General features: G+C 42.5%; 1 protein-coding gene across 2 annotated transcripts in view; it reads left to right on the forward strand.

The window, feature by feature from the left end:
- TNKS (tankyrase) overlaps nt 1–18,339 on the forward strand; it is a 137,887-nt gene that overhangs the window by 17,471 nt on the left and 102,077 nt on the right. For both annotated transcript variants that reach the window (XM_075283714.1, XM_075283715.1), the window contains exon 3: nt 15,036–15,131. In XM_075283714.1, the coding sequence (XP_075139815.1) occupies nt 15,036–15,131 (96 nt within the window). The remainder of the gene's footprint in view (nt 1–15,035; nt 15,132–18,339) is intronic.

Below are 18,339 nucleotides of genomic sequence, written 5' to 3' on the forward strand. Positions count from 1 at the left end.
CCCATAGAACACCTGTGGAGAGATCTCAAAATGGCAATTTGGAGAAGGCACCCTTCACATCTCAGGGACCTGGAGCAGTTTGCCAAAGAAGAATGGTCTAAAATTCCAGCAGAGCAGTGTAAGAAACTCATTGATGGTTACCGGAAGCGGTTGTTCACAATTATTTTGTCTAAAGGTTGTGCTACCAAGTATTAGGCTGAGGGTGCCAATACTTTTGTCCGGCCCATTTTTGGAGTTTTGTGTAAAATGATCAGATTTGAATTTTTTTTTTCTTTCGTGTTCTTTTGTGTTTTTTCATTGCAAGCAAAATAAATTACGATATTAATACCAAAGAGTTTGTGCTTGCAATCATTTTCTAGAAGAAACTGAGTATTATCTGAAAGAATTGCAGGGGTGCCAATACTTTTGGCCAACACTGTATATGTGTGTATATCTATATTATAAAAATGAATTTCTGTCTGTCTGTTCTCTAATGCGAACCAAACGACTGGACCGATCTTCACCAAATTTGGTACAGAGATACTTCAGTTATCCGGGAAGGTTTAAGACGAGACTTCAACTCGCTTGGACGTACCGTTGCTGAGATACAGCATTCCAAACACAATGCGCCCCCCCCCCCCCTTTTAGCCAATACAAACCTGCAAGTCTTTCACTCATATTCCAACTGCAATACACACCGTCACTCCACATACACAACCCAACACTGATATCCAAACTGAGATACACGCATCAGAGGATTAGATACACAGATCAGCACACAGTATCACACGCCAGAGGATTAGATACACGCGTCTGCACACAGTCCCACAAACCAGAGGATTAAATACGCGCTTCTGCACACAGTTCCACATGCCGAAGGATTAGATGCACGGGTCTGCACAAAGTACCACACGCCGGGGGATTGGATACATGCGTCTGCACACAGTACCACATGCGAAAGGATTGGATACACGCATCTGCACACAGTTCCACACACCAGAGCATAAGATATGCACATCTGCACACAGTACCACATGCCGTAGGATTAGATACGCGCCTCTTCACACAATACCACACAGGGGAGGATTAGATACGTGTGTCTGCACACAGTACCACAAGCCAGAGAATTAGATACGCGCGTCTGCACACAGTACCACATGCCACAGGATTAGATACGTGCCTCTTCACACAATACCACACAGGGGAGGATTAGGTACGTGTGTCTGCATACAGTACCACAAGCCAGAGAATTAGATAAGCGCGTCTACACAAAGTACCACATGGCGTAGGATTAGATAGGCGCGTCTGCACACTGTAATACATGCTGTAGAATTAGATACGCGCATCTACACACGCTGCAGGATTAGATACGTGCCTCTTCGCACAATACCACACAGGGGAGGATTAGATACGTGTGTCTGCATACAGTACCACAAGCCAGAGAATTAGATACGCGTCTAAGCACGCAGTACCACACGGGGAGGATTAGATACGTGTGTCTGCACACAGTACCACACGCCAGAGGATTAAATACACGCATCTGCACATAGTATCACATGCCGTAGGATTAGATACGCGCGTCTACACAGTTCCACGCACTGTAGGATTAGATATGTGCCTCTTCACAGAATACCACACAGGGGAGGATTAGAGAATTGTGTCTGCACACAGTACCAAACTTTGGATGATTAGATACATGCCTCCTCACACAGTACCACAAGCCAGAGAATTAGATACGCGCATCTGCACACAGTACCACATGCTGTAGGATTAGATACGCGCGTCTACACATAATACCACACAGGGGAGGATTAGATACACGCATCTGCACACAGTTCCACACACCAGAGGATTAGCTAAGCACGTCTGCACACAGTACCACATGCCATAGGATTAGATACGCGACAGGCCGATGTTACAAGGCTGTACATGATGACCAAAATGGTTGCAAATGCAACTAAGAATTTGAAAATGATGCTGGGACTTTTCAGTCTTGCTTAGTCTATTGCTTAGGGGTTTCTATACTTGCCAGTAGCGATGTCACTAAAGTTCTCCTTCGTCCGCTTCAGAACTCTGCCTAGATTGCTCCTCCGGCTCTTCTTCTCAGTCCTGTGAAGAGAGGAGTGCGTTGTCTTGCAAGAACTCCCGAGAACACGCTGCTGAAGCTGCTCTGACACGGTCCTCTGCTAATTGGACAGTGTCAAAATGACGTCGCTGCTCCCTTCACCTTCTGACAGTGAAGTGCTTCATTAACATACAGGGCGCCAGAAATAATGGGGCTCAGAAATCCCCAACGAGGGAGGCTAGAGAGATAATGCAAAGTGCACCAGAGTGTGCAGCAGCGCCTATAACATGGTGCAGAAAACTGCACAGGCTTGGGGTGGTGAAAGGTCCTCTTTAAGATGGCCATATCATCTGCGTACTGCATATGCATCTTTTGACAGTACACTGGCACTATTGTTCAGCTGTCATGCTTTTGGACTCCTTGTTAACAACTTTGTGATTTTATGTCACTTATTTATTTTGCTCCCTGTAAATCTCTTGTTTATATTTGTATAAGTACTGTGTACTTCGCAATGTAATAACTCATGACCAGTGTAATTATCTTCATCTCTTGTTACTCCAATTCTGCTTTACTTCATATAATTTTCTTCATCACTTAGTCTCCTGCATTGCTTCTGACAGTTGCCATCTACAATCCAGTCTTCAGCTGCCACACTTCATTAAGTGAATCCTGCAGTAACATCTGCAGTTTTGCATCGTGTGCTGTGTATGCTTTTTTTTTTCAGAAAAATGTTTTTTTTTTCACGGTCTTACACTAAATATCCTTGTTTTAATCAATTTGTTTATTTGTTTCAGCATTTGACAACATAGACAAAAATCTATTTCATTTGTTTCTAATTACACTGGATAACAAATGTTTACTAAAGTTTTGCTTTCTTGAAAATTTCAGGTGATTATGATAAACCCATTCAAGCTAAACAGAAATATAATTTCAGATTGCCTGTATCACACAGAAATTTTGAGAAACCGGAGATTAAGTGTAAGGTTTAGTTCACACGTGAAAAAAAGCCTCGCTGATTTTTGGCACTGATTTTTCAGCGTCACTTTTTTTGGACGTTTTTTTTTTTTGCATTGGATGCTGTGTTTGACGCTTTTTCGGTCGCTTTTTTTTTTTTTTTTTTTTTTTGCACGACAAAAAAAAAAATTTAAGTTATTAGTACATATTAAAAAAAGTTAGCGGTTTCGGTCGCTGTTTTTGTCAAAACAGCTTCAAAAATAAGCGACCAAAAACCGCGAGAGGTTTTTTCAGCACCCCATAGACTCCAATTCATTTTTTCAGGTGTTAAACGTCATGTCGCTTTTTCCTGCTAGCAAGCTAGCAGAAAAAAAAAAGCAAGCGATTCACATAGGGCTACATTTTATGGAGGCTGATTTTGAAGTGAAATCAGCTGTCAAAATGAGCCTCCATATCCCTGTGTGAACTAGCCCTTAGTGATTATGATGCATGTAAATGTTACCTGCAGTATTAGTTCAAATGAACGAAAAGTGTTCTGGCTCCAAGTGTCCCGGCTCCACCGGCCGGGCACAACACGCTTCAGGGACAGTGGCAGGTGGGGAGTTTGACTGGGGCGCTACACCTGTCAAACCGTAATGCAGGTTTGCCCTTCTGCTCCAGGCAAGTTCAGGGAGGACAGAAACCTCACCTGGAGCAGAAGGGCAAAAGCTCACTTTATCTTGATTTTCTTTTATACTCTGGTGCATCCCACATTAGTGTCCAGCAATAGTCAGCTAGCCTTGATGAACTCCAGTAGCCTTGATAACACTTTTCCATCATGGCAATATGCTGGTGAAACCTTTCGCCATGTTCATTACTGACTGCACAAAGAGTTGCAGGAAAAAAATTCCAAATGAGAATGCAGAAAACTATTTTTCGATGACATGTTTCACTACTTCGCTTTGTAAGATTTAAGGATGTTGTCAACCAATTTGATGTAGCTTGGTGCTCGATAGTTGCCAAGGAAATTCTCTGAAACATCCTTGAAAGATAGTCAAACAATTTTCTTAGGCCCCACCAGAAACAGTCACCGGATTATCAGAAAATGTCTCTGGGGGTGTTTTTTTTTTTTTTTTTAATTGTCATTTAGATAGTATAGGGGGATGGTGTTTAGATTAGTGTAGGGTTTTTAAAATATCCCAGACAACCGCTTTTAACCCCTTAGCGACCCGTGACGTACTATTACTTCATGGGTTGCATGGGGATGTATGGAGCGAGCTCAGGAACTGAGCTCGTTCCATAAAGGGCAGATGCCGGCTGTATAATAAAGCCAGGACCTGCCACTAACAGCAGCGGTTGGTGCCTGCATAAATGTAAAAAAATTTTCTAAGTGTTAAAAAAATTTAAAAAATATAACTGTTCAAATCACCCCCTTTTCCCTAGGTCAGATATAAAAGTAAACATATTAGGTATCCCCGCGCTCCAAAATGCCCGAACTATTAATATATTAAAACATTTATCCCATAAGGTGAACAGTGTAGCGGCAAAAAAAATAAAAATGGCCAAATAGCGTTTTTTTTTTCCAACACTTTGCCTCCTATAAAAAATTTAATAAAAAGGGATCAAACCATCAGATTTTTCCCCAAATGGTATCAATAAAAACGTTATCTTGTCCTGCATAAAAAGACACTGCACCCAGCTCCATACATGTAAATATGAAAAAGTTACAGGTGCCACAACATGACGCTACAAATTTTTTTTTTTTCTCTAATTTGCAAAGGTTTTCATTTTTTAAGAAGTATCAAAACATTACAAATACTATATAAATTTGGTATCACCGTGTTCGTACTGGCACGAAAGAACACAGGTAACAAGTCATTTGTACCAAACTGTGAACACTGTAAAAATTAAACCCATATGAAAATGGCGCAAATGCAGTTTTCTCCAATTGCACCTCCATTCAGAATTTTTTTTCCAGCTTCCCGGTACATTGCACAGCATATTGATTGATGCCATTACAAAGTACAATTTGTCCCGCAAACAATAAGCCATCATGTGACTCTATGAACTGAAAAATGAAAAAGTTATGGCTCTTGAAATGAGGGAAAAACGAATATGCAAAACCAAAAAATGGCCTGGTCCTTAAGGGGTTAAGAAAAACTCACAAGTTCAGGAAGCAAAATCTTCGTTGTCCAGTGTAATCCTTTTAAACCCTTCAACACCATGCCTTCCACTGCTGAAATATCCAGAGCAGAATTTGTTTTTTGAATACTATATTTGGAGGGTGATTTTTTTTTTCTTCTTCTTCTTCTTCTTCTTCTTATACTTTGACTAGATAGATATCTAATTTTTTTTTTTTTTTGCATTGTTAGGGCTTTAATGTTAGTAACCTGAGCAGAATCTGTACCATTTATTTTCAGATTTTTGTGGAAACCAGGTTACAAATGGATAGCAATCAGTTTGTCCGTTTTGCAATCACAACTGGCCAAAAACTAAGACAAACTGTCCGTGGTTTTTTTTTTCTCCCAACCATCGACTTACCGGATTCAGGTATCCGCTGTGTAACCATTTGGAATTCTTTTTGTACAAAACCATTTTTCTCTTAAAACTGTTTGCAAGCGGATGGACACCAGGTGCAGATGTGAACCTAGCCAAAGGTGGAATCTCCTGCCATTTTGGAAGCTACAATCCCGAATGAATTTATCCAGGGGTGCTTTGAACAGTTTTAATCCCCCAGGTCTTGGATTATAGATATTTTTTTTTTTTTTTTCAGAAATGAATGCACAGCTCATGGTGAAAGGTGAAAATGGCATTTTTTTTTCCAGATAGGCAATTTCTGCATGCAATATGTTGTGCCCAGCTTGTGTCAGAGACAAACGCTCCAAAGGTTGTTGTCCCTGAGCTTAACCGTTTTTGTAGTGGTTTTCTCTGTGGACACAAGCAAGGAAGTTACACTGAAGTTACATGTCTCTTTAAAAAAAAAAAAAATCAGTTGACAATATATTTCTGGAAGTTAAATTAATGCAATACTCAAGTGTTAAAATTGCTTTCTACATCACTTGATAGATCTCTTCAGGGGCGTAGTTTCCGAAATGGGGACACATACCTGCGGATTCCACTTCACTGGCAATTCAGAAGCTCTGCAAAAAGAGCATGCGGTCCAAAGAATGCTCCTTCCCTTCTGTGCACCCAAACAGCAATTTATACACACCTATGACCTAAAGTAAGTTATCCTGGATAAACAGTGCCATACATGTGGGCATAGACTGTTGTTTGGGCACACACCAGGTTGCAGATGTGAAAGAGTGCTATGTGACTTTTGGAACACAAATTAAGATTTTGTTTGGTTTCTGGACTCCATATCACGTTTGCAGATACTGTGAAATGAAAACCAGATCCTGTAAATCTGTACTCCAAAAACTAAAAAAAATTAGTGCTCATTTCCTTCCGACCCCAAGCAGCAGTTTACACCCACATATTCAACTTTTGTACCCAGAATAACGCTCTTTGGATGGTTTCCACTGTACTAGTACTGTACTTTAGGGGCTTTGCAATAGGACGTGAAGCCTGAAAACTATTTCAGCTAAATCTGCTTTTCAAGTGCCCAGTGGTGCTCCTTCCCAAAGGGCAATTTACTACAATATGTGAGGTATTTTTTGGCTCATGAGAAATTGCATAACAAATTCTGAGATGCTTTTTCTCCTTTTAGCCCCTTGTGAATGAAATGTCCAAACTTCACCTCGCATATTTGTTTAAATTTTTGTGAAATATTAGAAGGGTTAACAAACTTCCCAAATCCTATTTTAAATGTGAGGGGTGCAGTGTTAAAAATGGGGTGATGGTGATTTTAGTTTTTTTTTTTTTTTTTTTTTTTTTTTTTTTTAAATTCAAACATTAAGTGACTTCTTGTATATAGGCTTTTAAAATCTCCTTCAGAATTGTAGTGTGCCCTAACAAATAAGTTTGGGAAATTTCCTTGTAAATTTGGAAAATTGCTGTTTGAACATCCAAAATAAATTGAAGGACAATTAAAAGATTGATGAATTGCCCCTCCCACCCCACCCCCGCAAATTTCCACTTTTTTTTTTTCTTTCTTTTCTTTCACAAATGTAAAAATTATTGATCAATGTTTCCAACTAACAAAGTAGATTTGTATCATGGAAAAAAAAAAAAATCACTTGGGTAAATTAAGGTATCTCATTTATTGCCTCATAAAGTAACGCATCAGTTTTGAAAAATGGGTCGTGTCCTTAAGGGGTTAAATTGCATTACATATATGGCTATATATGTTATGTGCTTAAAGGGAGTCTATCACCACAAAATTGAGATATTAACTAATCACAGTACCTTTTAGGGCTGTTGGCAAAGTTTGCAATGATGTATTTCTTATTGTATCATTGTATTCCTGTCCCTATGCAATTGAAGCCTGGCTCACGGAAAAAGAAAAGTACTTCATGATCTACTTTCCTCTCCGCATCACTTGTGCAGAAAACACACAGACCCTATTATAGTCTATGGGAGGGGCCACACGGTGGCTCAGTGGTTAGCACTGCAGCCTTGCAGTGCTGGAGTCCTGGTGTTCAAATCCCGCCAAGGGCAAAAAACCATCTGCAAGGAGTTTGTATGTTCTCCCCGTGTTTGCATGGATTTCCATCCCATATTCCAAAGACATACTGATAGGGAAAAATGTACATTGTGAGCTCTATCTGTTGCTCAGCTACACCCACCAACTGTACTGTGCATGTCTGGTAATGACTAGAGATGAGCGAACACTAAAATGTTCGAGGTTCGAAATTCGATTCGAACAGCCGCTCACTGTTCGAGTGTTCGAATGGGTTTCGAACCCCATTATAGTCTATGGGGAACATAAACTCGTTAAGGGGGAAACCCAAATTCGTGTCTGGAGGGTCACCAAGTCCACTATGACACCCCAGGAAATGATACCAACACCCTGGAATGACACTGGGACAGCAGGGGAAGCATGTCTGGGGGCATAAAAGTCACTTTATTTCATGGAAATCCCTGTCAGTTTGCGATTTTCGCAAGCTAACTTTTCCCCATAGAAATGCATTGGCCAGTGCTGATTGGCCAGAGTACGGAACTCGACCAATCAGCGCTGGCTCTGCTGGAGGAGGCGGAGTCTAAGATCGCTCCACACCAGTCTCCATTCAGGTCCGACCTTAGACTCCGCCTCCTCCGGCAGAGCCAGCGCTGATTGGCCGAAGGCTGGCCAATGCATTCCTATGCGAATGCAGACTTAGCAGTGCTGAGTCAGTTTTGCTCAACTACACATCTGATGCACACTCGGCACTGCTACATCAGATGTAGCAATCTGATGTAGCAGAGCCGAGGGTGCACTAGAACCCCTGTGCAAACTCAGTTCACGCTAATAGAATGCATTGGCCAGCGCTGATTGGCCAATGCATTCTATTAGCCCGATGAAGTAGAGCTGAATGTGTGTGCTAAGCACACACATTCAGCACTGCTTCATCAAGCCAATACAATGCATTAGCCAGTGCTGATTGGCCAGAGTACGGAATTCGGCCAATCAGCGCTGGCTCTGCTGGAGGAGGCGGAGTCTAAGATCGCTCCACACCAGTCTCCATTCAGGTCCGACCTTAGACTCCGCCTCCTCCGGCAGAGCCAGCGCTGATTGGCCGAAGGCTGGCCAATGCATTCCTATGCGAATGCAGACTTAGCAGTGCTGAGTCAGTTTTGCTCAACTACACATCTGATGCACACTCGGCACTGCTACATCAGATGTAGCAATCTGATGTAGCAGAGCCGAGGGTGCACTAGAACCCCTGTGCAAACTCAGTTCACACTAATAGAATGCATTGGCCAGCGCTGATTGGCCAATGCATTCTATTAGCCCGATGAAGTAGAGCTGAATGTGTGTGCTAAGCACACACATTCAGCACTGCTTCATCAAGCCAATACAATGCATTAGCCAGTGCTGATTGGCCAGAGTACGGAATTCGGCCAATCAGCGCTGGCTCTGCTGGAGGAGGCGGAGTCTAAGGTCGGACCTGAATGGAGACTGGTGTGGAGCGATCTTAGACTCCGCCTCCTCCAGCAGAGCCAGCGCTGATTGGCCGAATTCCGTACTCTGGCCAATCAGCACTGGCTAATGCATTGTATTGGCGTGATGAAGCAGTGCTGAATGTGTGTGCTTAGCACACACATTCAGCTCTACTTCATCGGGCTAATAGAATGCATTGGCCAGCGCTGATTGGCCGAATTCCGTACTCTGGCCAATCAGTGCTGGCCAATGCATTCTATTAGCTTGATGAAGCAGAGTGTGCACAAGGGTTCAAGCGCACCCTCGGCTCTGATGTAGCAGAGCCGAGGCTGCACAAGGGTTCAAGCGCACCCTCGGCTCTGATGTAGGAGAGCCGAGGGTGCACTTGAACCCTTGTGCAGCCTCGGCTCTGCTACATCAGAGCCGAGGGTGCGCTTGAACCCTTGTGCACACTCTGCTTCATCAAGCTAATAGAATGCATTGGCCAGCGCTGATTGGCCAATGTATTCTATTAGCCTGATGAAGTAGAGCTGAATGTGTGTGCTAAGCACACACATTCAGCTCTACTTCATCGGGCTAATAGAATGCATTGGCCAGCGCTGATTGGCCAGAGTACGGAACTCGACCAATCAGCGCTGGCTCTGCTGGAGGAGGCGGAGTCTAAGATCGCTCCACACCAGTCTCCATTCAGGTCCGACCTTAGACTCCGCCTCCTCCAGCAGAGCCAGCGCTGATTGGCCGAATTCCGTACTCTGGCCAATCAGCACTGGCTAATGCATTGTATTGGCTTGATGAAGCAGTGCTGAATGTGTGTGCTTAGCACACACATTCAGCTCTACTTCATCGGGCTAATAGAATGCATTGGCCAATCAGCGCTGGCCAATGCATTCTATTAGCGTGAACTGAGTTTGCACAGGGGTTCTAGTGCACCCTCGGCTCTGCTACATCAGATTGCTACATCTGATGTAGCAGTGCCGAGTGTGCATCAGATGTGTAGTTGAGCAAAACTGACTCAGCACTGCTAAGTCTCTGCATTCGCATAGGAATGCATTGGCCAGCCTTCGGCCAATCAGCGCTGGCTCTGCCGGAGGAGGCGGAGTCTAAGGTCGGACCTGAATGGAGACTGGTGTGGAGCGATCTTAGACTCCGCCTCCTCCAGCAGAGCCAGCGCTGATTGGTCGAGTTCCGTACTCTGGCCAATCAGCGCTGGCCAATGCATTCTATTAGCCCGATGAAGTAGAGCTGAATGTGTGTGCTTAGCACACACATTCAGCTCTACTTCATCAGGCTAATAGAATACATTGGCCAATCAGCGCTGGCCAATGCATTCTATTAGCTTGATGAAGCAGAGTGTGCACAAGGGTTCAAGCGCACCCTCGGCTCTGATGTAGCAGAGCTGAGGGTGCACAAGGGTTCAAGTGCACCCTCGGCTCTCCTACATCAGAGCCGAGGGTGCGCTTGAACCCTTGTGCAGCCTCGGCTCTGCTACATCAGAGCCGAGGGTGCGCTTGAACCCTTGTGCACACTCTGCTTCATCAAGCTAATAGAATGCATTGGCCAGCACTGATTGGCCAGAGTACGGAATTCGGCCAATCAGCGCTGGCCAATGCATCCCTATGGGAAAAAGTTTATCTCACAAAAATCACAATTACACACCCGATAGAGCCCCAAAAAGTTATTTTTAATAACATTCCCCCCTAAATAAAGGTTATCCCTAGCTATCCCTGCCTGTACAGCTATCCCTGTCTCATAGTCACAAAGTTCACATTCTCATATGACCCGGATTTGAAATCCACTATTCGTCTAAAATGGAGGTCACCTGATTTCGGCAGCCAATGACTTTTTCCAATTTTTTTCAATGCCCCCAGTGTCGTAGTTCCTGTCCCACCTCCCCTGCGCTGTTATTGGTGCAAAAAAGGCGCCAGGGAAGGTGGGAGGGGAATCGAATTTTGGCGCACTTTACCACGTGGTGTTCGATTCGATTCGAACATGGCGAACACCCTGATATCCGATCGAACATGTGTTCGATAGAACACTGTTCGCTCATCTCTAGTAATGACACACTGCATCCAGAGGTGACCGAGGCCCCCAGCTGAAGCCAGCTTCCTTCACTGATTCCTCTCTAGACATACACAGTACAGTTAGTGAGCGGAGCTGAGCAGCAGTGGATAGTGAACTCCATTGGTGGAAGCACTTAAAGGGGCTCTATCACTGGGAAAAGTCATTTTTATCTAAACACATGCTTGCATAGGCTTTAGAAAGGCTATTCCACACTTACCTATAGTATGTAGATTGCTTCAGTGGTCTCTGAATAAGTCCGTTTTTATTCATATGCTAATGAGCCTCCAGCCAGTACAGGAAGTTCCCAGCAGCCTCCTCTCTCCCATTATCTTCTATGTGTGTGAAAACAAAAAGGAAGCGAGTCATCAGCAGCAGCAGGAGCCGTCTCCCATAGAAGACAATAGGAGAGGTGTGCACCTTCTATTGTGCACTAGTCTAATTAGCATATGAATATAAACGGACTTATCCAGAAACCACTGAGGCAATCTACATACTATAGGTAGGTGTGAAATAGACTTTCTAAGGGCTATGCAAAGGTGTGATTAGTTAAAAATGACTTTTCCTAGTGATAGAGCCCCTTTAAAGCCTTTTTCTGCTCAATTGCGTAGGGATAGAAATACGATTTTTACAAGAATGGAGCAGCGATCCTGGATAAGAAATACATAACTGTAAACTATGCTGACAAGACTCCCTAATTTTTTTTCTTGGGGTATGCAGCAAGCTGGTGATGAGTAATGTATCCTAACAACAACATGAAACAATGGGTGTTTCTGTAGACAGGATTAGTAAGGGAATGTCTGTTGCTCTTGATTGTTACAGGATGAGAGAAATGGACTTTATCAACAATAGTGACTGACACAAAACAATCTCTCTCCATCCTGTTCTGATTTTAGAAAAAGTCCTGCATTTACATTGGAAAAGCAAGTGTCGTGATGGAAGATAGTGGAATATATACCGTATATACTCGAGTACAAGCCGACTTTCTCAGCACATTTTTCATGCTGAAAAAGCCCCCCTCGTCTTATACTCGAGTCAGGGTCTACGGAGCACAGAAACCTGCAAGGACCTGCATAAATTAAACGAAGGGGGAGGTCCTTTAGTGCTACTGCTCTGTGATTGGCTTTGTCATGTAGGTCACATGACTGTGGTTATCAAAGGTCCTGTAGCCACTGGTATGTAACATCTTCAGATAAGTCAGTGGTCTGGATTCATTGTGTCTTATAGAAGATGTCTGTCATATGGAGGAGAGGAAGCTACAGTAAATGAAACACACAGGTACCTGCTGTGCCTATTACTATACCTATTAATGTCAGGCATTTGGGGTTATTAATTTAGTTTCCGTAACTCCATGTGCCTCACATTAATAGCAGTTAACCCCATCATGTCCCTCATATTAACCCTTGTGTGCCCTATATAATGGTTACTAATGTGAGACACATGGGGGGGGGACTAATAAAGGACCTTCATTATGAAGATACTGAATTATTACCTCCATATGTCCCACATATTAGTAACTCATATGTGAGGCACGCAGGGGGTTAATATGAGGGACATGATGGGGTTAACTGCTATTAATGTGAGGCACATGGAGTTACTAAGATGTAATGTACATGACTAGACTCTTTATCTGCGATGGTGGATTTCCCCCCTAAGCTTATACTCGAGTCAATAAGTTTTCCCAATTTTTTGTGGTACAATTAGGGGCCTCAGCTTGTATTCGGGTTGGCTTATACTCGAGTATATACAGGTATATAATATTTACTTTTTTTACATGAGGATAAATGTAGATGGACACCAGATGGTGCGTGCTCGGTCTGCATTCTACAGTTAAGGTATGTTCACACTGAGTTTTTTGCAGACTGATTTTGAGGCGGAATCCGCCTCAAAAAAAACCCCCTCATGTTCATTTCAATGGGAGTCAGTAGCAATTTTTGTTTATTTATTTTTTTTTTTCCTCTAGCTAACTTTTTTTTTTTTTTTTTTTTTTTTCAGCTAGAGGAAAAAAGCGACATGACTTACCGTATTTTTCGGACTATAAGACGCACTTTTTTTCCCCAAAATTTTGGAGGAAAAGAAGGGTGCGTCTTATAGTCTGAAGGTGGCGCCTGGCATCCGCTGTAATAGAGAGGCGGAAGCCAGCAAGTGATAGACGCCATTACAGGTGCCGGGGCCTGAGACATCGCTGCGCTCCTCTGCCATGCATGAAGCCAGCAGCGGCAGGGGCTCCTCCGTGCCCCCGCCGCTGGCTTCATGCAGGGCAGAGGATCGTAGCGATGTCTCAGGCCCCGGCGTCTATCCCTCCCCGGCATCCGCCTCTCTAGTACAGCGGATGCCGGGTCAGTATCCGTGGCCCCTTCTCCCCCGGGGCCGGTCCCCACCGGCCCCGTACCTGTAAAGTTGCAGGCCGGGTCCTGCGCGGCGATATCGCAGGAGCCGACCTGTTCGGGTGACAGCCGGGAGCCTAATGAGGCTCCCCGGCCTGTCATGGCTATATTAGTATTGCGGCTGGTCTCTATGACCAGCCGTAATACTAATAGACAGAATGTCCCATAGACGGCAATACAGTTGTATTGCCGTCTATGGGACTTGCGATCAAGTGACCGCAGGTTCAAGCCCCTGGGGGGAATAAAATAGTAAAAAAAAAAAAAAAAAAAAAAGCTTTAAAAATATGAAATAAATAAAAGTTCTAAATCACCTCCTGTTTTTTTTTCAATACAAGGTGATCTAAGCAATAGATATCCTCCAAAATGGTATAACTAAAAATTACAGCTGGCCCCGCAAAAAAAACACTCTATGCATCCACGTACAGCTGCAGGGTCACCTGTCAATGTGGCCTTGCAGCTGTTGCAAAACTACAACTCCCATATATTAAATATTTTACCAGTTTTTGCTTCAAAAATTTTTTTCCCTATTTTCCTCCTCTAAAACCTAGGTGCGTCTTATAGTCCAAAAAATACGGTATCTTCATGTGGATTCTGCCAATCAATGGGAGGTGGTTTATTTGTTTTTTTTAATGCAGTTTTTGCAAAACTGCTCCAAAATCTGCCAGCATTTTTGTTTTAAAAGAGAAGTTTCAAGGTCCATACAGTGTGTTGAAAAATGCGTGAAATGAAACACAGAATCCTGTAAAAAGCTGTGTTTAAAGTAAATTAAAATTCCTAATTGCTGAAGCAGATTTTTTTTTTTTTTCAGCTTGAAAAAAAAACTGTGTGACCATACCCTTAATGTCTGTTGCTCTCGTCCTGTTATGGAACCTATCCTAAATCTGCCATTCGCTGTTATTTGCCCATGGTTTTGGTTTGCCTTCTTCTGTTACTTCACTTACCCGCGCTAGTTTCTAGTTGTTTGTATTCCAGATCTAAAGATACTTATGGAGATATACATAATGACTCTCTTGTGCGGCAAAAATGAATTTTCTAGGACAAGATATTTTCTACTTCTGTTACTGCAAAGGTAGCAACTACTTTTTAATCTGAGAAGACCATCTGGTAGAAGAGGACAAGTGCATTTCTTGTTCAGTAGGTCGCTGACAAGCTTTGCTTTGTAGGGATGTGTCACCGTGTTTGAGGGGTTTCTTTGCACGTTAGAGCCAGGAGAGATGACTGCCAGCAATGAGTCGTGTCAGATGGAGCAGCGTCAGATGCAGCCTGCGTGTCAGCATGAGCCCGTGTGCTTGCTGCTTCTCTGTTACACTTGCTTAAAGGAAACAAAGGGGGAGGGATGAGAGAAACTCTGTATCACTGGATAATCAGATTTCTGGTTGTGATGAAAAATCACGTGGTGCTCAAATACCTTGACTAGTCAACTTGTTGTTTTTTATCTTCTCCTTTGATTTGCTGCCGTGGTTTGCTCATAAATAGGCAAATATAGAGAAGGAAATGAATATTCATTGTAACAGTATGCCGAGAAAAGTCTCTGCTGTAAGTAACCTGTGTTTTCCAGAGATCAGACGTTGTTTCTGTTTTCCTTGCACAGTATTGCTGCAGCACGGCGCAGATCCCAGCATCCGGAACACCGATGGAAAATCAGCCCTGGACCTGGCTGATCCTTCAGCAAAAGCTGTCCTTACCGGTAAGATAGACCATGCTAAAACGTCTTATAATATCTCTTCTGTGTTATCCTATTGCTTCCTAAACATCTGATTTTCTATTCTGTCCTGTTTTGTACACCAGGCTGTTTTATTTTTGTAAAAATTCACTTCTATTCTGGCATGATTTCATGTGACAGGTCTCAGGGCCGTCATCATTGTTATCCCTTGTTGGAATTGGGCAATTTTATCAATTAAGTGGTGAAAGAGGACTTTGTCAATTTCCCTACTTAACTTCACAAATCAAAGTGGCAGGGTATTCTACATTAGCTGCCTTTTATGTATCCAATGTAAATACATTTATACAGTTTTGTATCTTATTGACAGGGTTTTTTTTTTTTTTTTTTTCTTTCCATGAACTGATACAGAGTGATTTGTATCTGGCATATTGCACTGCTAACTCCTCCACCATCATCACTCCGGGGGTTAATGCTGTGTTTTCTGCCTTCGGTGATGATTGTATGTTGCCTCAATTTCCTCTTCAAGAGGATAAAACAAAACATAAAGCATCACTGTTTCTGTGCTTTTCTATCTGTACGGCCTGTGTTATCTAGCATCAGTTGTTCTAGGGAATGCACTGAGCAGAACCTTTTTTTCCATCCCGAGCAATTTGTCACCAAGGATATCAAAAGCATATTAGTAAGTGAGCAAAAGCATTCCTGATATGCTGCATGGCCTGAGGGATAAGACAAATGTATTTTCCTCAGCACACAGTCTAGTAACACTCTGCCTTTGATTGTATAGGATACTAGGATGTTGGTGGTTTATATGCTGCTTTCTGCTATTGGCTGTGATAAATGGCAGCAATTGTGCTGCCACCTACAGTGCTTAATGTGGCAGGCTAGAAAAAGTTCTCTTTAGCAGAGCATATTTTATGGCTACACAGGGCAGCTAAAAGGTGACTACACAGCTAGTCTTTTACAGGTCTAAAGCATTTGGGGTGATGGGGCTGAGAGCATATCAATAGCCAAAGTTTGTGGCGTTAACATACAAATCCATAGTCACGTCATTTCCTAGACTGTTTACTGTGGTCTAACCCTTGATGCATACATGAAAACTATTGAGCTTTTCATGGAACTACTCAACACAAACCAGTTTTCATCTCCATTTAAGTGTCCCCATACTTTGCCCTACTTTGCCATACGGTCAGAGGATGCTGCCTTACAGGTTGTTCCTGTGTTGTCCTTGCTTGAATGCATATATTATACATTATACAGATACTAAAATATTCATAATGTAATAATGGCTTGCTCATTCCCTCCCTTAGATTTTGGCGTCATGCACAACACGCAGCTGTGGGTGATATAATTGCCATTGTGGATCCAGTACCCTGAATGTGCCATTTATGCTGGAGTAAATAACACTCCTTGGCTTCCTCTGTTCACTTTGAGAACAGGTGTTTCAGTTTTTTTTCCTATCTTTTAATGTATGGCACGGGTATCCTTCTTGCTATCAACATAACTCGATTTTAAGTAGCTTGCTTTCAATTACTGTCAGGCAAGCAATTGATTTCAGCTCCCAAGCGCCCATACGATTGATGGGGCTGGTTTGAAAAGCTGCATTGTTGACATCAAGGCAATTAACTGTGGGTAGTCTGTAACACTGCACTAAAGATTGGCACTCACCTGCCTTGTGTGCAATGATTATCTGCTGTAGATAATGGGGAACCGGCGGCCATGTTTGAGAGCTCCATCTTATGGATTATTGCTCTAAAAATATTCCTGCTTTAGTCTTTGTCAGGATCAAGTAAAACAACGCTGTGGATATAGAAAATGGGATCTCCATATTAGTCCAAGTTCTGTAACAAATTTAAAGGACCACTAAACTCTACATTTACTTTATTTTGTATAAAACTTCTATGGAGTTCATTCACACATGAATATATAAAAGATTCATGAGCTTATCAAGAGTTAAAGGGCTTGTATCATTGCAGAAATGCATTTTTAAATAAGCATATATTCCAGTAGTCTTTAGAAAGGTTATTCCAGGCATACCTTTTTTATTTCTTTGCAACAATTCGGAATTCCTTATATGCCATTTGAGCACATGGGGCGTTACCCCTGTGCTCCGAGCACTGCATAGTCATCACCTGAAGAACGCCTCGGCTCCTTTCTTTTTCTCCCCCTCCTTTGAAAAGATCCCTCCTACAGATCCTCTTCACTGCATAATGAGCAGCAAGTGACGTTGCTGAGATCATAATCTCACACATGCGCTGTATGCTCATTCAAGAAGATGGCCCGCAGTCATCTTTCCTTTTTCTTCTTGAATAAGCATACAGCGAAAAAAGCAATAACAATGACAAACATTTGAGAAAAAAAAATGCATTAAAGTGCAGGGGGCATGTGCAGCCATGCATGTGCTCATCCCCCAAAACCCACAAGGGTCAACTGTTTTTATGGAAAGCCAATTTGCTTACCAGTAGTTTTTTAGTATGTGGAAGGAAACTTGGATATATTTACTCAACGGAGGTTGTTGTGTAAAGCGCCAGTTTTAAATGTGGCCCATAGGCTTCTCCAGTTGTGACTAAGGCTACATCTGCACAGAGAACTTTTCTAGCTGCTAGTTTCAGTATAAAATTGGGACAAACCGGCAGACCCAAACAACGGCGGAGTGCCTAGCTCAAGTGACACAGGTCTTTACTTGATAAGTGTTACTATAAGTTTTCTGGCCTTGTATCATACTTCAGCAATGTTACAACCCTCTAAAGATAAACGTAAATAATAACAGTTAACATCTATGTAAGAAATGGTCACTTCATGAGGCTTTGGGTATCTTTTTTTTTTTTTTTAAACAAAAAAAAAATAGGTTTGGAAGTGTTATAAAATAAGAAATTGACACGTTACTAGACTCTTGACAGACCACTTGAAAAATGAAGAAATTTAGTTTTTCTCATGATGTTGGACAGCTCTCATAAATCAGTCAGAAAGTGCTAAATTGCTAGAAATTGACAAAAGGAAGAAATGATGAACTGTGCCATCTGAAGCAGAGCTGAAGCAGCCTTTTCACAACATCTTGTAGATTCAGACATATAAGATTGCACTTGTTTTTAGTTTAATTTGTCATTTATGCTAGGTTCACACTAGCACTTGGGTCTCCGTCGTTTGGCTCCGTTTGGGATCCCGGATATGTTGTATGCTTAAAAAGCTGTTACCCATAGAAACCCATGGACCCCATAAACTATAATGGGGTCTA

Source organism: Leptodactylus fuscus, chromosome 1 (assembly GCF_031893055.1).
Source record: "Leptodactylus fuscus isolate aLepFus1 chromosome 1, aLepFus1.hap2, whole genome shotgun sequence".
NCBI lineage: Eukaryota > Metazoa > Chordata > Amphibia > Anura > Leptodactylidae > Leptodactylus > Leptodactylus fuscus.